We start from the raw sequence: 24,312 nt of genomic DNA, 5'->3' as shown, positions 1-24,312 counted from the left end.
CATTACTGAGAATAGAGGAGATCAACGTGTGCAAACATTTAGATTCTACACATGCACACAAACACTGATGACCAGGTTTTCATCATAGTGTCCTGCACTCTTGGGATTAAGCCGCTGCAGCTCGGTGAAAACAAAGATAAAGCACCAGGTTGGCTGTTTGATCCCCCCCCCCGAGCTTCTCCTCCACACAATCAAAGTGTCTTTTGGAAACGCTAATTGTTCGCGTCGCTTGAGCGTGACCACGTCGACTGCGTGCGAAGACAAAGTGCGATGCAAAGCGAGTGCAGCGTACTGTGTCTACGGAGGTGATCAGATAAATTAATGTAGCGAAGTAGAAACGTCTGCCCCTGCTCCCTCTGATAATAATTGCGGTTTAAGAAGAAAGAAGGTTTTCATATATTAGAAATAAATACCTCAGTCCAGTATTTGAGGATCAGCATTTTGGCTGGAACATTAAAGCCGGTCAAAAGTCTGACAGACTGATTAACTGATATTAACTTCTATCAGATCTGGCATCACTGTGTCCAATACTGATGATCGCGATAACTTGTCTCTGATAATAATAACAAGAAACATGAAAGTCTATCTTTGCTTTAACTCCGTAACGAGATTTTCCGACGTCCTAAATCTTTCCTTTTGTTGGCTGAAGGCTCATTCTTCAATCTTTTCTGTTTCGACTTTACATATTCTCATCAGCGGAGGAGCTTTTCGCTGTCTCAACATTTCACCTCATTACTGTACAGTAGCTCCTCATGAGCTCATCCACACTGTTAATCTTGCCCATCACCCTCGTCGTCTAATGTTCCCAGATTTATTATTCATTTGTCTGTGTTGCTTGAATACGTGAAATTCTTCTCAGATTAATAATTGAGTTATGCTACGTTCACCCCTCCGCAGGGGCCCTGCGTTGTAGTTGGGAGATAAAAGGGCTCCTTTGAAGGCTTAGACACAGATCTGGCACTTGGAGCCCCTGAGCTCTTTGGAAGCAGAAGAGAGAAATTGTAGGGAACCGGGAAATCGAGAAAAATAAACAAGATACGCCGAGCTCGATCTGACGTAGAGGGGAAGTGGTATGTAAAACAAGAAATGGGACACGGGAATCGGGTAGAGAGCAGAACCTCTACGGCATTGGATAAATCATGACTGGAAGCGAGCCTCAGATGTGCCGCCACTGCTGGACTGCTGTCTATTGTCTGTGTGCTGCTGGGGAGACAGCGATACATTATCTGAGCTGGTGTACAGTAAGATTCTCTTTCGTCTGCTGGAGTCAGCCCAGAGGCCCGGCTGTTTTGGATCACAGAGACAATGAGTGAGAGTTTAATCACGGTTCAGTTAACCTGTCCCTTTTTTTTTTTTTTTTTTACTGTCACACAATCCAGATGTCCAGAAACTCCAACTCTCCGGGCCATCTGTATTCTCTGCATGTTTACAGTAGTGGAATGCAGGTTGTCAGAGTCAGAGCCAGGGTCATCCCTCACGCTAATGAGTGGCAGTGACACACACACACACACACACACACACACACACACACAGCAGAGCAGCACCGCGGCAAACAAGCGGCACAGATGCGGAGCCGGAGCACGATTAAGACTGCACTATAACAATGTGATTCCCCAGCCATGCTCGATCCCCCTCAGCATCACTCAGTTTCTCGGAGTCCGGGCCAACGTTGCAAACCATTGTGTGGCCAACTCTCTCTTCCCCGCTCGCTCTGATTCAGCAGTTGGTGTCTCACCAGGCCTCTGCTTCAGCCAGTTTTTGTTGCATTCTTGACTCCAAGATGTGGAGTTTGGCTTGGGCGATGACATATATTAGTAACATAACATAGACCAGTGAATGGGACTTGACAGGTTACCCTAAGAGCATGGCTTTCAAGGTTTCCATATTTCCACTCTGGTGCTAACAGAGAGGTTGGGGAATGGACACCGCTGGGACAGGCATTCCTATAGGCTTTAACCCCTCGCGGTGCTGCAACCCACAGCCATTTCTGTTCCCAATGACATCAGGGCTTGTAAAACAAAAAACGGGTCGCTTCAATGCTAATGCAAGGGGCGAAGATCTATTAAACGCAGCTGTCAATAAATCCCATCGCATCGGCTCTGGCTGCCTGTGTTTATTGTTCTTGACTAAACGGTGGCTCCGCTCTACCAGTCCATGCGCAGCTCTACGCCAATTTGCCCCGCGCTCACATTACCCCGCGCTCACAAAGACACATTGTTTCGCTGATTTCATTGACACCATCCGATACCGCACTTCAGAAAAGTGATCTGACATTGTTTAAGTTAACCGAGGAATCAGTCATAACATTTTATTATGGTGTGCGTTTGTCACGGTGATTGACGGACAGAACGAAGCGATAATTTAATTCTGTGTTTCGTCAATGAGTGGAGTGAGTGGAGTGCATACCTCCCCGGTTCTTCCAGTAGACACGGACCTGCAGCTGGCCATCTTGGTAGAAGGGCGTGCCAACCTCCAGAGGGCCAGAGGGGCGTTTGGTCAGAGTGGAACCGAGAGGAGACATCTCCTCCTTCTTCGACTTGAGCACCGGTTTTGCTGGGAAGAGAAAGGAGAAATGTTTGCTGCTGCAGCTCAGACATAGTAGTGACTGTGTTGTGGCAAACTCTCCAGCCTTGGGAACAAAAACACACAATTACATCTTTGTGAAATCACAGTTACAGAATGTCCTTTATGCACAGACATGCTGTTAAATGCTGGGCACACATAGTACTATCACTGCCAAAGTTATTGGTTCAATTCCCTCAAGAAACACCAACTCCTACCACCGAAGAAGCTCGGTCTGTCCTAAACATGCAGGAGCTCCAGCTGAATTCAGATGTGTTGTCAGCGTACCTTGGCCATTCCTGCATTTTGCATAATTGCATGGTGGTTGTTTGCCAAAAGACTCTTTAATCTGGCAAAATTCAACTCTCAAGAAGAAATTGAAATCTGTCGGGATGATACAGTCGATCCAACATGGATCTGCACGTACAAGCAGCTCCACCAAGGTTTTTTTTGTTTGATTTCAGGAAGGTACATTAAGTTGCTTATTCCCCAAAGGGAAAATAATATACTCGTGTAATAAGATTACCCAGCTACAGCCATTAGAATTCCTGTGTGGCAGTGCAGCCTCACTTTGAGCTACATACAATGTCTGCATGCTGGCATTCTAACAATAACAATGTCGACATGCCAGAGCAGGTTTAACACATTCAATATAAATTCAATATATTTGCATTTCTTCATTTGCACTTAACAAAGGTGGTGATGAAAAAAGTCACTGGGGTGATGTAAAGGGTAATTGTGGTCTTACATGTGCAGCCGAACACTCACCATTTTCTTTTTCTTTTTTCACGTAATAGGAAAATTGGGTGTTAAAATCTTCGGAGAAAATGGAAACAACATCGGCCTCTGTGTGGTTTGTCTGCTGCCTCGGTCTTAAAGGCTCATGGCTCAAGGTCAATGAAGGAGATTGGAGTATAAAACCGTGTCCTGAAACATCTGTTCCATCAGGAAATCACTGCTCAGCGCTCTGCAACTGCTGAATTAAGTTTGTAAATTGGACTACAGTGGAAAAATAAGACTACATCCATACTTTTTTTCATTTAAAAGTGTATTTTTCAGATAAATACAACCATACGAATACACCTACACATGAGACCATTCAGGGACGCTGGTGAAACCCATGTCCATGTATTCTCACTTCTCTAATCGTTAGATTCAGAGAGTTCCAGAGAGAATTACAGAGAAGAAAGAACAATGGTGGAAAGAAAGAAGATGGATTTCGTTTATTAGACCGACGACAAGTTGAAACTGAAACTGGAAGTAAGTGTTTTAACAGAGAGAATATACTCTGCTTGAATAAAACAGAGGGTCTATTTGTTTTTCTGTGTATTTCTTTGTGTAAAAAACACATTTTGACTACATTTAACACTATTGACATGAGTGGCAGCCACCTTGAAATTCTACGTTGGGCTTTACCCTATCTCACAAATCCCTACTTCTGACAACAGCTGGGATTAACAATTCCAGCTCCAGAATATCAAATGAAAACACATTTTTGAAGCTCTAAAATGGAGATGTATGCATTTGAGTAGTATGGATGTAGCATACAATCCACTCCTCCTACCTTATCCATGTCAAAGTCATCTTCAGTTTGTTAGCCGTAGGCAGACGAGCTTTAAGTCTACGACTGAATAACACTCCTCATCTGTTCAAATGTCAAATTTCCACATAGTAATGCGTCAAAAATCCACCCCATCCTCAAAATCAACCTCCAATTCTCCAGACCTTCCCTTTTTGAAAGGAAACAAATCTAACGGCGGTTCTACAGCTGTAGAGTTTTGGCACCAGTGTTTACCTGATTCGTTATTCTGGGAGGTGCTGAAGTGGAGCGAAGCTTTGGAGCTCTTCAGTCGCACCTGTCCCCAGTACGTGACAGCCTGCAGCTCCACGGTGTAACTGCTGTTTTGTTGAAGTCCGTCCAGATCCACCCAGCTCTGAGCCTGTGACAACAGGAACAAAAAAAAACAAAAAAACACTGGTATGTTGGCATGTGTAAGATACCACACTGTCACTTGAGCCCCATCAACTGTCTTAGTCATAGCTTCAGCTTTCGCTCTGGCCCGGGCCAACACGGGCCTGTGGGAAAGCCTTGCTTATTAAGAACACATGTGGAGCTGAGGAAGGTACCCTGGTGAAGAGATAGCCTTCAGGGTCTGGTGAGGGAGCCGTGTTATCAGAACCTCCCAGGGCTTCCTCACTGTGTTTGACTTCCAGCATTCCGCCAGCAGCGTGAGCTTGATGAGTTCTTGTTATTGACAGTGCATGTGTTTTGACATTCCACGACCAGCGGGCTGCTTTTCAAACCCCCAAGGTGCCAAAGTGGAAACCAGTAGTACATGTATCAATAGGTGTCTGGTGTCTCCCACCTCTATCTCCCCGGTGCCACATCTGCTACGCATTTCAAAAACTAATTCAGGAGAAGACTTTATAGAGGTGTGCGCGGACTGTCTAGACAATATGTCTTTCAGCTCCAGTCTCTAATGAAATGTTATTCACAGATACCAAGCCACAGGTATGTGCTATTAGGGCCGCATGTTACTGGATATATGACAGCTCGCACAACTTTTTTTAAATGGCACATTATTCCTAAGCGATGCATATAGTCTTGTGATTTATTAGTTGAGTCGATGATCCTGTCACGCTATTTATCTGTAAGGTCATATCAAATGTGTAACTGTTGATTCAGACTAAGTGCCAGAGAAAATACCTGAGAATACACTACCGTTCAAAAGTTTGGGCTCACTTAGAAATGTCCTTATTTTTGAAGGAAAATCACTTTTTTTTAAATGAATATAACATTAAATGAATCAGAAATACACTCTATACATTGTTAATGTGGTAAACGACTATTCTAGCTGCAAACGTCTGGTTTTTAATGGAATATATATAGGTGTATAGAGGCCCATTTCCAGCAATACAATCATTATTTCTGTCTTGACTATATTTTCTATTCATTTTGCAACTCTTTTGATGAATAAATGTGTGAGTTTTAATGGAAAACACATAAAACACGAACCACGAATGTGGCTGTTTATCACACTTGATGTATTTTCTATTTTTGAGTTCTTTCATCAGATTAACTAATCAAAACACTGGAGAACACACTGCATCAATCTATGTGTGATTGACAGTCTTACATTAAACTAGAAAAGCACTCAGAGAGCGCAGACAGTGCGGCCCAGTGTCTACAAAATACCCCCTGCTGGTGCACAGTGTGCACGGATCATGCCCAAAATGTAATCACTTGTTCCTGGTTCCATTGTGGACATTTCCTGAAAACATATACCTTCTGGCGGAGGTCAATAAACATAAATGCAACTCCTACTGCATGTTGTCTATTGTCTGTCGTATTTTAAAGAGGAAAACGAGGAGGTGAAAGAACATGAGGCTAAGTCACCGGTGTGTGAAGATTACCCCATTGGACGTCTTTCTCCTTTTCTTCTTGGACGGCACCATGGACTTGGTGGGCACCGTCCAGCTCCAGAACACTTTGTAGTGATGTATGGGGATATCGGGCTCCTCTGGCAGGGTCCAGTTGAGACGAGCCGTCACCAGGCCGTCGTCGCCCACTGTCACGTTGGTGATGCGCAGGCTGGTTGGACCGGGAGGGGCAGCTGGATCTGTGGAAAGGTGGAGCGGCGACACGGAACATTTGAGTACATCTGTTGACATTTAAAAGGATTAAAGCAAAGGCGTTCTCTGCTGCTTGTAAGTAAGAAATCTTCGGGTGTGTGTATTACAAGCTAAGATAGCGTTCACCACATGAGGGTTTATATTGCAGCTGGGGGGGTACACACTGTGTACACTAATTAGTCCTCCATTGACAATGTGCCCTGACATGTTATGACAGGTGTCATGTCACGTCTATGACGGCGTTCAGCAGGACAGAGAGTGCAGGTCAGGGTTAACACACACATGCTGCTCACTTTGGCTTCACACTCAGCATTCCTGTGTGTCTGTGTGTGTGTGTGTCCAGGGTAAAGCCGGTGCTGATGCTCTATGTATGTCCAGCCTGCTGCTGCCGATGTCAGCCCGGTGCAGGAGGATAGGTATAGGGACAAATGCCAAACACAAGACCAGAGGGAATCTGGCCTGTAATGAGAAAATTATTCACACCGCAGCCCAGTTGGCTCTCCTGCCCTCTCCCACCTGAAACACATTTAATCTCATCCAAAAACACAATTCACACACATTGGTTCCCCCACACCAGCTGACATCGCCTGTGCAAGATAAATAAGCGCTCATTTCGAACAAATTGCCCTAACAAAGTATGGTAGTGCAAAATTGCAGTCAGGTGACACGGCTGTACTATATAAATAACAATGGTACGATGGAGCCGCCAGGAGCTCATCAAGTCCATGACAGCTCCCATCAATCTATCAGCGGTCTGGCACTGATTGGTCTGATTGGAGATCAGTTTCCTTCCCTGCAGCAGAATCTAGTTTCCCACCTGGTATCTTGGTTTGCGTGACTGCCATCGCAACACTCAGGGGAGCAGATGCAGGGTGATGTAGGATTGACAGGACAGGTCAATACGCACAAAGACATGCACGCACACTGGCATGCCAAATACTGCTTCTTCTTTTTTTTTTTTGTCTTTGGCACAGCTTTCCAGTATTTGGCAGAACACGGTTCATACTCTCAGCTTAAGTCCCACCGGTAACCAGCTCCATCTCTTAACTCCAGCTCCTCCCCCTCGGCCGCTGTATTCCTATATGTGAAGTGAAGGGCACGTGGCTCTGATTGTACATGTCAAACAAACACTGTATCTGATACGACTCAGATACAATCTAGACATAATACTATAATCACAAACCTGTAACAGGAATTTGCCGTGCGTCTAACAAATGACATCTGCGAGACAAACGCTGGCATTTAGTGTCATTTAACACTGGAAATGGAGGCAAGGGGGAGTTTAGTTTAGCTACCATCAGAGGTTGTTCACTAATCTGTGGCAAAGATCTGAAGTGTACCTCGGTTACATCACTCCCACTGGAAGCAAGACACCACTTGTAGTCATTTGAAACCTGCAATATCCTGACTAATTCAGACATATTACATTTTGTATGTCTGTAAAGAGGGGGGAAACCCCTTCCTTTGAAGTCCTAAATGAAGATCTGGTTGCACCACAGCGGAGAAATGCTCAGAAATACCCAGTCACTCCTCATTACTCCAGTTCTGCTTGGCACTGAAAACAGATACCCTCTGTGTGCCGAGCGCACCGATTAAAGTTGCAAAAACTGTGACGAGGAAATACTTATTTGCGATTCAGTAACAAGGCAAACAAACAAATTCAAAGGTTTAATTCACAACTTCAGCCGTATGAACAGCATCGGTCGAAAGACATACATGTATATTTAGTTTGTGGATGCAAATGGTGCCATGAGGCTGAACGTCTTGGGACTGGATCTTAAAAAAGTATTTGGTTATCACTAAAAAAAAACGGCACTTTCTGTTCTCTCAAGAGGTGCAGGGGGGGGGGGGGGATAACAACAGATTCTTTTCACTGCTAAATGCTAAGTAAGCTTGAAGAGGGCATATTTACACACACTTAGTTTGTGTTGTCAAATAAGAAATCAGAGCAGGTCTGAGAGCTCTTTCCCAAAGGCTCCACCTGTTCCAAGGTCTTAACCATAACAAATGGAGGGCAGCGGGTGTCAAACAGGAACTTACACACAAAGTGGGACCACACACACACACACACACATACGCAAACAGATGCACATAGTGCATGCACATACAGACCTCTGGAGGAGCGGAAGTGTTTGCTGGGTGCAGTGAAGCCGCGGGTCCCGTGGACGTTGACTGCAGCAACTCTGAACTGGTACCATCTGCTGGCTCTGATGTCGGCCAGTTGGACTCGCTCCTCTGCAGTCTGTGAGGGACAGATGGGGGGGGGGGGGAGCAAACCACAGGGGTCAAGGTTCATCCGGGGTCACAGCCCATGTGAGTTTGCTTCAACATCAGTCATCTGTGTGTGTTTCTCTTTGCCAGAACGTTCAAAGACACTGACTACGAGGAATGTGCAACCGTGTGCAACAGTCTGTCAGTGCGCCGCTGCACTTTCACAGCTGTGCTGCACTGTGCACGATTTCGGCGAGGTGAAAAAAAAATATGATCAAAAGAGTCACCCGTGCAACAATCCATGCACCTTTCCGTGCACAGCTGAGTTGAGCTACAGCGAGTTAACTGGACTACTGTCCGTGTCAGTATGTTGAGCTTTCCTGTCGTCCATTAACTTCAAAATATTACATTCTTTACATATACAGAGCATAAATTTGGTCTGTTTGGTCTGAATTTCATCATGTTTTTCTTGCTGTTTTCTCCTTTTTCTGTGTGTACAAGCTTCTTTTATTTACAGGTCAAAGCCCAGGAGTGGGAACTGTGGCGCAAAGCACCTCGGCCAGTTTGAGTTTGTTTGAAGATTTAGAAGTTATTCACCTCAATTTAGCACAATTTCTTTCTTTCTCTCTTTCTTTCCTTCCTTATTTTTTTTTTATGTCATATAAACATAATGATTGAATGATCTTTAAAAGATGTATTGTTATTTTTTATACCCAGTTTTATTTAATTTATAATGCGTCTGTTGTCTCTACCTTTTTGCATTGATGTGAGGGTTTCTACCTCAATTTCAATTAAAGATATTCTATTCTTTTCTATTCTGTTCTATTCTATTCTGATTGATGAAGACCAAATAATGGGACACATTTTTTTTTTTTTTTTTAATTACAGGAATATATACACTACCGTTCAAAAGTTTGGGGTCATTTAGAAATGTCCCTATTTTTTTTTAAGGAAAAGCACTTTTTTCAATGAATATAACTAAATGAATCAGAAATACACTCTATACATTGTTAATGTGGTAAACGACTATTCTAGCTGCAAACGTCTGTTTTTAATGGAATATGTACATAGGTGTATAGAGGCCTGTTCTAATGGTACATCGTGTTTGCTAATCGCGTTAGAAGGCTATTGGATGATTTGAAAACCCTTGTGCAATGATGTTAGCACAGCTGAAAACAGTTGTGCTGTGTGACTTTTAATGGAAAACACTGGTATGGGTGTCCCCAAACTTTTGAACAGTATTGTACTTGTATGGTGTGTTGAATCCTACCTGTGCCACTGTCTGCCACTCCGTGGCGTCATCCTCGCTGGGATGGATGCCATAGTTCCAGCGGCGCTGCACCACATAAAGGACGGGCTCCACGGATATGTTAAACTTGGACGACCAGCGGATTTCCAGCTGACCCGAGTGCTGCTCCAAAAACACCAGCTCCTTCCTCGGCTTCAGAGGGACTCCTACAAGTTCAGAGAGTGAGAGTGCACACTGAGAGTTCATGTCACCACTGTGTGAAACATTATAGGTGAACTTCAACATGAAATTTGTTGTTTTCCCCTCTCATGAGTGGAAGTCAAATGGAAAGAAAACGACACCACCGGAGCTGAACAGATACAGATTTGAAAAATGAGACATGACCTCACTGCAGTAGATTTATTACACGCTGTGGGTCAACAGCTTCGTCTTTCTTCTGTAACAGATTGTGATATTTCCTGGCCGGAGTGATGTGTTTTATTAGCTGGGCTTCTTGGTAATGATACACATAGTTTGCATTTAGGTATGTGACATGGCGTTACATACAGTAACGTGTCTCTCTCTCTCTCTCGCTCTCTTTCTCTTCTGCAGACAAGAGTGCAAACATATGCACACACACACATATATATACGTGAAGTTTGCATTTGCATCGCCGCGCTCCACGTTCAGCCCTTCAGAAGAAGTCGATGCGGCCATGTGCAATAAATTAGAGATTTATTAAGTGCGGGATTGAGCCAAATGTTCAGCCAAGTCACACTCTCTCGCTCTCTCTCTCTCTCAAGTGAATTTATTGGAGTGGAGACGTAGTGAGTTGTTGATTGAGCATCGGGCACAGTGATAATGAGATGGAGATTGGAAAAGTGAGTTTAGAAGTACAGGAGGAGGCTGAATATATCCCACAATGCTCCATAAATCACCTAGCACTTCGGTCTATCACGCTGGACCTCTGTCGCTACTGAGCAGCCGACCACTGCTCTGACTTTAGAAGCACGATGGAAACACGCCCCGTGGCAACGCCGTCAACACCGTGTTTTGCATGCAGGACGCTCGAGTCACTTATATCTCTGTTCTGTCTTCATTTACAGCGCGTATAATTGATTGATTGATACGTGCACGATCCTGGAAGAAGGAGGAGGAGGTTTCCTCGAGCCGCAAGCATATGGAGTCAGTACTTTGTTTTGTCCTGCTGAGAACAGCTTTCTACGCACTAACAGCTGGGGGTCATTGTGCTGTGGTTTCACAGCTCCACAGCTGAGTGTGTGTGTGTGTGTCTGTGTGTGTGTGTGTCTGTGCGCACTAACAAACGCTTGGCATTTTCAGAGCAATAATTGAACACCAAGGAAAACCGCAGCATTCCTCCTCTCCCTCTGTCTTAACTCATCCTCCCTCAAAGTCACACAAGCAAAACACAAATCTCACACACACACACACAGACACACTCTCATCCACATAATGCACGCACGCACAAGGCGCTCTCTTCTGCAATATCTGGGAGGGGGGGAAAGAATACACTTTCTCTCATCTCTCTCCGCTCGCTCCAAAGAAAGCTTTTGATTAAGATTTGCTCCAAGAATCATACGGCATTCATTTTTCAATGGCTACACGCGCTCACTCCAGCTCATGATGTAAGTGCTGCGAAAGCACGATCGAGGAGCACGGCGTCCATTCATGTCTTCACCGTGCCAACAATTACACTGCGTAAATATAATTGTTAAAACGCACGCACATACTGTCATAGCTGCTGCTCTAATTACAGGGTGAGGGGTAGAACACTACAAATACTGATTAAGGTGAAATGAGTCTGGCTGATGGAATAATTAACTGACTTGTTTTGACAGTGTCAATATTATTCTTGCTTCCGACTGACATCTATCTTCTTTTTATTTATTTTTTTAACATATTATTTATTATAACTATGCACCCCCAGCCGCCCGGCTATGTCCTTTGTTTTCATTTCATTCACAATACAGTGCCGAGCTGTGTGTGCACTATACGCCTGATCAGAGAGCATTTAGAGAAAAGTTGCATTATATAAGATGCTGTTTCTTCAAAGGAATGGCGACAGAGTGCACGGAGACCTTGGAGGGTCTAAAGTGAACGATGTGAAAATGAAAGACACAGAAAGACTCTGAGTAATGTACACCTCCACAAATGCATGTTTGAGAGAGCAGATGTGGTAATTATCGAACTTTATTCATAAAATAATCTCATTATCAAGACACTATTTTGGCATTACTGCAATCTTATCTCCTTATTAACACTCTATTGTTATAACCGCGATGGAAATAGCATTTGGAAAGATGGGCAATACTTTATATCAAGGCACACATATTCACCATTAACTAGGTACTTATACCTTATGTAGTTTCATAGAGGTAGAATAAGGTTATGTAGAATAAGGTGTTAATACGTGCTTAATGGTTACTAATAAAGGGCTAGTATGCAACTTATATATGTTGGCAGGCACCTAATTAATGGTGAATGTTCCCTAGTTCCCTAAAATGTTACCGAAAGATGATATTATGTCAGCCGGTCATTGGCTCTATCTCACACGACGACCTTCACGTGAAGGACAAAGCAATACTGAATGGACGGATGGATTAAGGTCCTTTATTGTCTGTTTTTCATTCTCATCCTCTATTTCTAATAGCTATTACCATGCTGTTTTTCTACATCACTACTGCAACCTTTGTTACAAAACCAAAACAAAGCTCAAAAATCCTGTCAACTGTACACTGCAGTCTTTCTGTGTCAGGGACGTACACACGGTGCTGGACAACCCCCCCCCCCCAACCTGAACATACACACACACACACACACACAAACACACATCTGAGAGTGATCTTGGTGGGGGAAACGCTCCATTTCTCTCTGCTTGTGTTTGCTAATGGCTTCCAGCATCACGGCTCATCACGGCAAAGGCTGCACACACACACACTTGTGCACACATAGAAACAATTACGCTCTTTAAACCATGAGCAACTAATTAGACCTTTAACACTGAGGACCCGGACAGGAATTCCATCTGGACTTTCACTGGAGTGTAATTCAGTGTAAACGCGGTGCTGACGGCGACCCGTCATGCGCTCCGAGTTTGGACTAAATCTGCTTGATTTTTGAAGGTCTCACACTGTGGTGAATGGTTCTCATTGACTGGGTGGCTGTGTAGAAATTGTCAAGGTTACGCCTGCTTTCATCTTCCCCCCCGATTAACATGCTGTTCACCTTTAGTGTATGGCATGCCCCAAAAAAGTCTCCGGGGATTTTCTTTTCCAAATCAAATATAAATACCTGCACAAGCTCAAATTCACAAATCACATGCTCTTTGCCTCTTAGGATTAAATACAGCATGCACAGTGAGACGCCCTGCAGTGTGATTCAGACCATACACAGCTCCACTGAGTCACTGTCGCAGTTCAAAGCTTAATTTTAGACTCACTGCTCTCACTTCAGCATCTCTTCAACTCTGTTATGGCCTCCGGCAGCCACCAATTGTGTGCCGATACCGAACATAATGCAGTTCCCGGCTCCCATCTCCAAGTTCAGGGGCATTTGGTTCTCACACATAATGACTCAGAACGCCGCAGCGCCGTGGGCAGCTCTATTAAACACTTTTACTGGAGCAAAGACTCTTGAGTACATCTGTGTCTATGAAACCTTCAAGCTCATCCGACTAAACTCAAGACAGATATATTGCGATTTAAAGGGGAAACAGCATACGGAACGTGTGGGTGAGAGCACACGATGGGAAGAAGAGAGAGAGAAAGTTGTCAAACAATCAAACAGTCGTAATTGAAAAAGGGGGAATGGATTCGTTCCGTTTATAAAAAATTATGCAATTTGGAAAATTTAAACACATTGAAAACAGGATGCTGGACTGTTCTCAAAGTGTTTATGTGTGTGCCATTCATCTGACAAATACAATTCTGCTTGAAAAGATTACTAGGCAATAATTAAATCAAGAGATAATGTCATGGACATAAATGACAATCAGTCACACAGTATTAACAATAAGACTCTAAAACACAATTGTTTATTTGAAGAATACACGCTATTCTAATGTTTTTAACGTGTTTAGTGTCTTCTCTCACACGTTATGCATTTATAATCTAAAGTCCCTCATCATTTGATTTGTCAAATACACTAAGTTCTCATCGGTTTATGAATCAAACTACATAAACGTACTAATAAAGGAATGTTATAATCCTGTTTTTTTTTTACTTCAATACTACTAAAAGTAGTATTCATAGTATATTATGTACATGCATGTAATGCTTCATTTATAAGCCTCTGTGTGTTATATTGATGCCCAATTATCCAAATTACAAGTCTTATTTTCAGTTTTTGACAAAGTAGCATCTCAGCTAATGTTTGCTGTTTGGTTCAATGTAATCATGAGTAACAGCGTGAAATAAACCAGCACCGAAATGTTAATAATTCTATCTTTTAAGAACAATGTGTTGGCACAGGAGCATTTCCCTGTCAAATGTAGGTCAATCCGCCTTTGGCGTTACCTTTGTAGAGGTTTTTGGGCAGCTGACAGGTGTGGCCACAGCCGTTGGAGCAGCACTTTTTGACAGCTGAACACTCGCCGTCCTCCTCGCAGCTCTCCACGCAGGCTGCCGCGAAGCCGCTGGCCTTCTCGGGGGCGGGACAGTCGCCCTGCTTCACTCCCTCCACCGACTTCAGGAACTCGCAGCTCGTCAGGCACTCGTAGTGCTTCTTGGGAAAGAGGGGCTGGGGGGAGTGGTGACAAGAAGGTGGAGAGGAAGAGGAAAGGAAATGGAAAATACATGTCACGTTCGTTTTAAGACTAACCTGCATGGCTGCAAGTGGACAGTTATCTGACCTAACAAGGATTGCCCTCTATACATTTCAGCGTATATGACTCACTGGAGTGGTGAGTGCATTAAACAGCTTTGAATTATCCTCATGGAGAGCGGGGGCCATTACAGAGTTACCTCACACTCCTCTTAAACTTTCCTCTTATTGAATTTTCCCTCTCACTCTGAAAATCACTCAAGTCTGAGGCAACCACAGTATTTGTGGTAGTGACATACCTCACATAAATCCTGGCACTGGTTTTCCTTCAGGTCCCAGGATTCCTTGCAGGGCTCCAGGCACTGTGAAAAGGAGAAGGGTGTCAGTTCTTCAAAGAGCCAGACCACATCAAAGTGGGGCTGCTGCTGCTGCTGCTGTGGAGATGGTGCTCTCTGTGCTCAGGGGCTGGCTCGCTGACAGGCACCTCACTCAGCCACTTCCCCCTCCACGTTCACAGCGAGCGAGCCACACTTTTTTTGTTTCAGATCCCACATTTGCTGACAATCCTCTGCGGGGGGGAAACATGGGGGACACTGGTTGTCCATTACGAGCACAGACATTCACACAGTTGCCTCTTGTGTCAAGAAAATCTTGACATTTTGTTTGGTCGGGCCTCGGAATTCTCCCTTTTTTTTTTTTCATAAACAGTACTCCAATCCTATTTGCCTCATCCTCATCCTGTCACTTCTCTTGCTCATGTCTGGGCCTGATACACTCGAGCACTGACACTAAATACCGCTCTCTTTACCACACTGAACAGAGAGCATTTAATAAATGATACACTTGGTTTAATGTTCTTGGGATTCCCTTTTTTTTCTAACACGTGGAAGAAATTTACTCAGCGCTTGGCACGGGGGCGTTGATAAAAAAAGAAACCCCTCATTGTGAGCGCTGCTCAAAGTCACTTTGCCAAACATAATGGGATGACAAAAATTCTGAATGAAAGTTTACCCATGCAGTTAAAAACCCCTCTCGCTATAAACGCAACAATTTCAAAGCTAACGTAATGTAACACAAAAGTCCAACGCGTGTCCAACAGAATCAAGCAGATGCCGCCGCAGGGGAAAGAGAATGCGTTCTGATGGGACAGAAATGAGCCGGGGTCTTTGTTGCTGGCCAAAGTGAGCTGGTGTGAAAGAGAAGAGCAAGTTCAGTCAAACAGACAAACTGCTGCCAGGCTGCTTCTGTGCTGCACTGGGAGCAGAACCAAACCGCACCAACCACAAACCTGCCAAAGTCAACTCGTTCAATTTAGACTCCTGCACCAGCTACACGGCTAAGACAAGACCAAGGGTTTGCATTTTCAACACATTCACCTGCATTCATTGTGTCGGACAGGCCGACGTGTTCTCTCAGTTACGACGTGGAGGTCTGCCATGGACCGAGGTCTGATTTTAAACCTTCTTCAGAAAGGTGGCGGTTAAATAAGGGCACCTATACTGTAGATTGTAACGCACGGATGATGTAAGATATTTCTCATTGCAGTCACGGTGCCAGAGCTTTATTTATGAGTCTTCAATTCACTCATTAGCACAGCTCTGTCATTATTATGCCATTGCCAGTGAAACGTTTATTTGCTTTTTATGGAGTGCAGTGGACGGGGTGCATGATGAAACATAAACCTCGCTTCTGGAGGAACATGCTGCAATCACGGCCGTGCACACGCCTGCCAGGACCCAATTACACTCAGCTTCGGGCTCTCCTCGCTGCCCAGCCTCGTCTCAGACAACCGAGATCCCCGCATGGACTCGGTGTTGAGTGTTTAACAGTCAGCTATTCAGTACAGACGGGGTTGGGAAAGGGGTATTTTCTTAATTACTTCAATGTTATATAGATATCACACTATATTTAAAAAAGAAAAGAGACAGAGGAAAAATGGCTGCAGGGAGAGCACAGAGCTGTGACGGATGAGTGCGCCAAAAGGAGGCTAGTGCAGTTTCTGCAGAGTTGATCAGGTGAAACCGCTGGAACACCTCGGAGATTTAAGATGACACATGAGCTCAATTGCACTGTCCGGGTTGTGCCTCTATCCGGTTTCATCCTCATCTGCTATTAATAATAATCCTGTGACCTGGTCACGTTAATACAAGTTTCCGGTCGTGTCCTCTGAGGGTAACACCTGCAGTGAAGACGGGGCAGTAGCAGCAACCTCAGCGCTGCAGCCTCGCATTAAACCATGTGCGAGAACAATGAGGTCTTGGGGCAACAACATATGTCTGCGTTCTTGTTTGAATCAAAAAAAATAAAAAAAATTGGCTGGTCCTTGCATTCTGTCAACCCTCAAAAGGACTTTTTGGTTTTTAGGGTTAGGCATTTAGTGATGGTTCAGGTTAGGGTAAGAGGTTAGGGAGTGCCCTCATGATGAATGCTGCACAGATGTGTGTGTGTCTGTGTGTGTGTGTGGGTGTGTGCTCCTCCAAGTCTAAAGGACATTCAGCCAGTAGATGCACATGTTAAAGCCCCCCAAAGCCCTTCTACAAATCACTGAACATACACACATAAGCCCGGGGATCAAGCTCATTTTACTCATTGAATGATCCTGTGTGCCTGGACTGAATGCATTCCACCGGCTTTTCTTGAGGATGAGTCCCTTTCTGGTTCGACACAATCGCAACTATGCTAAGTGAAAATGGAATCATCGTTACCCCGAGATGCTCGGGGTTGCGTGCCAAGCAGCATAACACGACACATTGCGTACCAAGGATATTGCGACACAGATCAGAATGCTGCCTGTGTTCCCTGTTTGTTTTTTAACCTCTTCAATGAAAAACTGCAGGTTTCTTTTGCTAAACCAGGGAATAGCTCATCAATTGCCCACTATTAGAGAAAGATAAGCGCTTGTGTCGAGGCAGCGATAGCTCCCTGCAGGTGTGCTCAAAACCAACAATCTGTCATCGTTTCTCCCATGGACACACCCACAACCTGACATTTAAGCAGGGAAGAGGAGGACCGACGACAGATGCCTTGCCAAAGCAAATAGAATGGACTGGATATAATTACAAAGGTGCTCTCATCAATCAAGCCTCTGATTTCTATTTGCACAGTTTGGTGCTCAATCTAAACCAGAGCAGTCGCGCCGCCAAAAAAAACCTTGGCGAAAGTGCCATGACATTTTTCTATAAGCTCTTGTGCAATTTTACAGCTACACGCCCTCATCATCCTGAATCATGTACTATTTTTTTTTTTTTTTATATCTTACACTGGCCTTTGGGAAGTGGAAATTATACCAATTAGAAGGTAATTGTATCAAACTAATAAAACCAAAACCACTTCTAAACCAAATGTTAAACTTACTTGGTGTATAAATCACACTTTTTATCAATGGGAACAAGTTCAGCATCTGCAGTCGGTTGGTGGAATGATCCCCAGAGGCCTCCGAGCCCTCAAAACATTTCCACATATATTTCAAATGTTTGACTTCTAAGACCTTATTGGGAAACACAGGCCGTGGAACATGATTAAAGTCCATGCTTGAGCTGCAGAGTGTATCTGCTGGGTCTGGGTGCCAACGTCTGGTCTCCCTCAAGCAGATCCCTCATGTTGGTAACACGGCTACCATCTGTTTGAATAGCACGAGGAATGCGTTCCATTATTGTGCGGCGTGTGATGTGAACATATTTCTGGGCAGATTTCACCGAGAACAAAAAAAAGACACAAATGTGTTTTTTTTTTTTGTTGCTCTGAGATGTAAACAAGAGCAAAGAGTTGTTTCTATGGATTTTCTATGGAGCGATTTTTCCCCCCTTTGTCCTCTTATCTTCCAACCCCATACTGACACATTCTGCATGGTTAAGCAGGAACATCCATAGTGGTCTTTCACTCCCCGTTTCACGCCGTAATAAAATGCAGCGGTTATTACTCTGGGGCACACTGAGAGGCTTTCTGTGGGGCCGATGAGAGAGTCAGGCTGAATAGCAGCCAATGCCACAGCCCATCTTCAGTTTTGTCATGGAGGAGAGGGAGTGCAGAGGAGATGGAGAGGGAGAGAGGGGGGGAGTGATTTCTGTGCATAAAACAGCTTGTCTCTGTCATACAATCTCCTCCATCTATCATAAAAAAAAATAGGTGATGAAAAAGTGCTCACATAAAATGTCACGCAATTGTTTTCTTTGAGTTAATGAAGCATGGACTGCTACCAGTCAGGATTTCCCTGGGCGTTAATAACACACTCACACTGTGTGTGTGTGTGTGTGTACAAAATAAAAGATGTGCCATAACTCATAGTGATCCAGATGACATTTTCCCTTACTACGTCAGCATATCTCTGCAGTCACCGCGAGGTGTGTCTGGCACCCCATAATATTACTTTGTAAGTGAAATCACACAAGTGAATACCTGTACTTCACAGTTTGCTAAAATCTGGATTTCCCTTGTACGTTCTCTCTCTCTTTTAAAAGCTCAGAAGTGACAGCTGACCGTATCGATCCCAGCACTGATGGAGGGTGTTAAGCCTTTGGTGCCAACAGATATTTACAAGGTGCCTTCGCTGCCCCATGGGAAAGTAGTGCCGCGGCTCCTCTTGGGAAACAAGATATGAAGGCATCTCTGTTGTTGATCACACACACTGTAAATCTCAGGCCCAATCTCATTGAGTTATGGCTACTTTCTGCTGCCCTGGCACTTTGCACACTCCCAGTGACTGGACTCAATTATTCCAGCTGCTCTCTGCTCAGATCTATCGACCCATCCAGGAGCAGGTCGTGGTCTACTCTCTTCTTCTATTAAAACACACGCGGTATTAACTCACTCCGTCTCTATTTCACTTTTATAACGCCATCGTCTCCCCTCCGCTTGCAAAGTTCCTTCTCGTTTCTTATCTCCTCTCCGCTCTCATTCCCACGACGCTGCCTCTTATTCTCCCTCTCGCTGTCAGACCGCGTCCGGTCTAATCCAGATAAATATTACAAACTCGTTTTTTCCCTCTGTTCTGGCCTTCCATCTACAGTAAGTCACCATGTTCATGCTCAGAAAATGGACTCCCTCCAAAAGCCCTTTTCCAAAGTAGATACTTTTAAGAAACAGCGGGCTCACGTTGCAGTGCAGACAAAGTATGAGCTTTTTTATCATGTGATAAATCTTTCAAAAACACAGCCAAGGCACTTTCGCTCGCCAGAAATGTTATGCGGCCATGTTTCTGCGGCCTCACAACTTTTTCCTGTGGCCGTCGTGTGTATTCCCTGCCTACAGCTAACCGACACAATACACACCAGCGCCACTGGCACGCGTTTTGCGTCTATCGCGAGTCAACGAGCATGAGTCGGCGCATAGTCAGCATGAAATATGACAAGGAAAAAAAGTTTACTGCTTTATGGAACAGTCACAGATGTAAAAGACGCTCCAAAGTTGAAGGTGGAGAAGAGTTTCAAAAGCAATCGTACCACCACAGCTGCAAACAAGATCACACCCTACGTCCTTTTGATGCTTTATCAAACAACCTTTTTTTTTTTCTTCTGCCATTGCAGGTGTTCATCTTTCCTGCTGATGATTCAACTGGGAGAGTTTCATGTCCCTTTGAAGCGCTCCTACCGCCTGTTACCGTACACTGTCTCTCTGCAGTGAGCACTTAAACCGCACAAGGAATGCACGAGCCATTAAATCAAATTGACTGTACTCGTAAATAATTGATTTGTTGTAACAGCGCAATGAAATATGCGAAAGACCACAACAAGACGGGGTCATTATACACCGTATGACACAAAATAAACAAGCAAACTTTAAGCTTTAAAGCAGGGCTGCATATAATGGTTATTTTGAAAGGTCGGCTGATTATTCTATTGCTTGATCACTTCTTAAATGTAAAAAACCCAAAGATATTCCATTGAATTCCATTTTTTTGAATAGTTGACTGTTGGTTCCCTCTTTTAATTGACTAATCACTGAGTTGACTGTGCTTGGATTTCCAGGTTTGACCTGGAGCCTGGTGGGAATAGTTTGACTCATTATTTAAACTGTGGTGGTCGTGTGCCAGTTTATGGTTTTAAAGGGGACATATTATGCAAAATCAACTTTTAAATCATTTAAATCCTTATATTTGGGACTCTGGAGGCCCTATCAGTCGGCAAAGTATGAAAAAAGATGACTCACTCATGTTTTTTTTGTCAGTCTTGTACAGGAGATAAAACACTTCCGCGCTCACTGGGACGTCACAAGACGCAAAATACCTGGAATTGTTGTCTCGTGGAGCTCCGCTTTGTCCGTAAAACACATGCTGGCGAGGGCAACAGTATCCGAAAACTGGAAGTCAGCGAACAGTTCTATTCTTGGCTCCACAGTGCAGATCAGAGTTCTACACAAACGTCCAGCCTCAGAGGATTTATCTGTCCAATTGGCAATGTGCCTGCTAGAGCCTGCAAATGATCACTTTTCCAAATGCTAAACTGCTGTTAGCTCCCAGTAGCCTCTGTGGCTGATGTCATTTCCTGTCCCTTAAGTTTGCTTTTCATTTTTTTTTAGGTGGACCTAAAGAGATACTACTAAACGGAGCGTTCTGAACAGGGCTGTTTTGGCAGGGTGATTGAACTGCTGTGGTGCTTCATCCTTATGGTAATTTGACCAAAGCATGTCACAGACATGTTCATTAGGACACCAGGGAACTAGTTTAACTTGGAGAAGTAGGGTATAATATGACCCCTTTAAAGGACACACTGAAGACGTTATGATTGGGCGAACAACAACACACTTTGTCCATCACTTGTCCCCTCTTCTCACTTCCCTCAGTTCTCAGACACAGGGACCACTAACCCGTCATTGTTTCCTGTTTTCTCGCTCATTCTCATTCACAGCACAGGCTCTACACCAAGATGCCTTGCAGAATCCAAAGCCGGCTCAGTGAGCCCAGTAAGTTTCTTTTTTCTAGACTAAAAGAAAAAATGTGTAACACTGTTAAAATCTTCACGAATGCCTTTCTGTCGATCCCACTGCGACTCTCATTGCAGGTTGAAGAGGCCGGAATATATTTCATCAACTGCTGGAGTGAGTGTAAAATCAGATGCTAGCAAGGCTTTCCAATGTGGTCTCTAACAGGCCATTAAGTTTCAAAGGTTTGTAAGAATATAGCGAGTAAATCAGGAAGAGGATATGCCTGTCCTGACGCCTGAACTGTAGTGAAGAGCAGAAACAGTATTTTACTCACCCTAACCCGATGTTATAGCGTGTTTAGTACGCTGTATTTCACGTGTTTCATTTCCAAAGCTGCCATTATTCAGCACAGGTGTGTGTTGAGCAGCCACTGGGCTGGATCACGTAGATCAAAAAGAATTGGGGGGGGAAAAAAGAAGAAAAAGTGTGTTGACACAGCAAGCACAGACAAGTGCCGACAAATATGAAACTAAGGGAGGAAGGTTTGTTTGTTTAATTGTCTTTACTTTGCTCTCGGGTCCCTCCACAGTTGGTGAACTGTTGTAAAATATGTTGAGGTGCATTTGTTGACAAGCCAACGATACCGACACACTCTGACGCAGGACTTCTAGTACAGTAGTTTATACATATGAATGATAGATAGAAAAGAATGGGAGTGCTTTAGTTTTCCAGATTGTACAACCTATTTGAATCACTTGATTTATGAACCAGTTGGATTGAGGCACAATCTCCATAACACACAGGTGATATATGCTATAAAGTAGAGTGTTGGAGTTCTTTTTGTGGCATGAACCCAAAACCAGAAGATACATCGTACCAATGCAGGTGAAACAGATCTGCTCTAGATTAGACAGAGTTGCCTGTTATGAGTGGACACCATCAAAATAGACATTATTTGAGGTTAATATCAGTAAATCTGTCGGACAGCATAGGGGTGGGAATCACAGGGTATACCTCATGATACGATATTCAATACACTCTTAGAAATAAAAGTGCTAAGTAGAACCAGATAAGGTTCTTCGGCTTGTCCTCATAGGAGGAAGCTCCAAGTAGAACCTTATATAAAGGTTCCACCTGAAACCCTTTTAAAACCCTTTATTCAGGAAAGGGGTTTTAAGGGGTTCTCTGGATCAAAATGGTTCTTACTGGAACTATTAGCGTTACCAAGAACCCTTGAAAAACAGACAAATGGTTCCAGGTAGAACCTCAGCCCTTGTAGAAGAACCCTTTTGGAACCCTTATTTCTAAGAGTGTACACCTAGAAATAAAAGCGCTAAGTAGAACCATATAAGGTTCTTCAGCTTGTCCTCATAGGAGAACCTTTTTATAAAGGTTCCACCTGGAACCCTTTTGGAGGGTTCCAACAAGAAACCTTTTTAAACCCTTTATTCAGGAAAGGGGTTTTAGAGGGTTCTCTGGATCAAAATGGTTCTTACTGGAACCATTAGTGTTACCAAGAACCCTTGAAAAACCTTTTCTTCAGGAAAGGGTTTTTCAGAAGCAAATGGTTCGAGGTAGAACCTCAGCCCTTGTAGAAGGACCCTTTTGGAACCCTTATTTCTAAGAGTGTACACGCGACTATACCACGATGCAACAATTCTGTGATAATCAATATATTGCCAAGAAAATCATACAGCGATAAATCACTAGATATCTGTCTAAGTGAAGAAAACAAATCATCCGTGAAAAGTTAAAAGTGCAGGATTTCTCTATGTATTCACAACATAGAGAACAAAGTGCAGATAAAGTCTATGTATTGAACGTGGATGGAGCATCTCTCTGTCATTATCCCGCTATAAACTCCCTCTTCTTCAGCCAGGTAACTTTAGCCATAGTTTCCCTCATTCGGTGCCACCATGACGAGACATGAAGACGCCCGGCGAGTGAAGCTAGCAACAAATACCAATAAAAACCACCGTATCGATATGTTGACCCACCCCGAGTGAAACAAAAATGTGGTTTGTGTTTCAAGATAAACTTAAGCAGAAGAAGCTGTTTTGGGTGTTGCACTAACTCAGAGCAAACACACATGAGTGTGTTGCTCTATTCAAAGCTTAGGAAAGACAACTGTTACACTGCATTTGTTTCCAGTGCTGAAGTCTTGCATGCACATTGACACCTGTTTGAATTCCAGATGATCGACTGCATGTGTGTGCCGTAAAAAGTGTGCATCTTCTCTCCTCCATCTCCCTTCCAAACCATACAGCGAGTCAAGGGATCCCCGTCATCCCTGTAACTGTTTATCCGTTGTGTCACACTTGTCTCGAGCTGTCTGCTTGAAATATTCTGCAACACCTCGTGGTGCAACATATTACAACCCCAAAGAATGTGGAGGCAGGAGTATCAGCAACTCGCACTATTTGTATTAGAAGTAATTTAAGCAACACAAATAATGCAAACTGTTCCTTCCTTCAGACTAAGACAGTTACAGATGTATTGAATATCCCTTACAAAAGTACAGTGCAAAATTCCAAGAGTTGTACTGCGCTGAGAGGACCATGAGCTCTGTCATAACTCCTTGATATTACAGCCACCTAAAACATTGCGGTATTCCAGCTATTTCTGGGTGAAACTGAAATGTACACGGTTAAAGGGTCTTACTTTGTTTCTCAAAACCGAGCTCAGAGACAGTGAGTAACCGAGCAGGTGGTGTCACAGGCGTTCTTCGAGCATTTCTTTAATTATTAATTTAAATGCAGTTGAGGGTGCAGACAACAAAGAGCTGAAAAGGAATAGCTTGGCAGAAAGTGAGAAGAAAAAGAGGAGGAGCAGAAGGGCAGTGCATGAATTATACATTTACTCCACAATCAGAGGTGCCTGCCTTATTTATGAGCAACAAAAAAAAAAAAAAAAAGAGCCCACACAGCTCAGCTCGAGTTGTTCTTTGTCTGCTGTGGAATGCAATAGCAGTTCCTTTAATACTTAATGACTCTGAGGTTTCACCCAGACGCCCAACCCCACCCCACACACACACACAC

The 24,312-nt window shown here is 43.8% G+C and overlaps 1 protein-coding gene across 1 annotated transcript in view; it reads right to left on the bottom strand.

Annotated features, from left to right (window-relative positions):
* The window catches only part of anos1 (anosmin 1), a gene marked incomplete at both ends in the record, with an annotated part of 43,693 nt that overhangs the window by 5,950 nt on the left and 13,431 nt on the right, over nucleotides 1-24,312 (bottom strand). Inside the window, 7 exons of the mRNA XM_083908644.1 lie at nucleotides 2,407-2,553; nucleotides 4,358-4,502; nucleotides 5,977-6,182; nucleotides 8,308-8,437; nucleotides 9,677-9,861; nucleotides 14,170-14,392; nucleotides 14,716-14,778. Coding sequence (XP_083764770.1) covers nucleotides 2,407-2,553; nucleotides 4,358-4,502; nucleotides 5,977-6,182; nucleotides 8,308-8,437; nucleotides 9,677-9,861; nucleotides 14,170-14,392; nucleotides 14,716-14,778 — 1,099 coding nt within the window. The remainder of the gene's footprint in view (nucleotides 1-2,406; nucleotides 2,554-4,357; nucleotides 4,503-5,976; nucleotides 6,183-8,307; nucleotides 8,438-9,676; nucleotides 9,862-14,169; nucleotides 14,393-14,715; nucleotides 14,779-24,312) is intronic.

The sequence above is a fragment of the Microchirus variegatus genome (assembly GCF_963457635.1).
Source record: "Microchirus variegatus genome assembly, chromosome: 22".
Classification (NCBI taxonomy): domain Eukaryota; kingdom Metazoa; phylum Chordata; class Actinopteri; order Pleuronectiformes; family Soleidae; genus Microchirus; species Microchirus variegatus.
The sequence above is the reverse complement of the archived record's forward strand: the minus strand, read 5'-3'. Positions and strand labels throughout refer to the sequence as shown.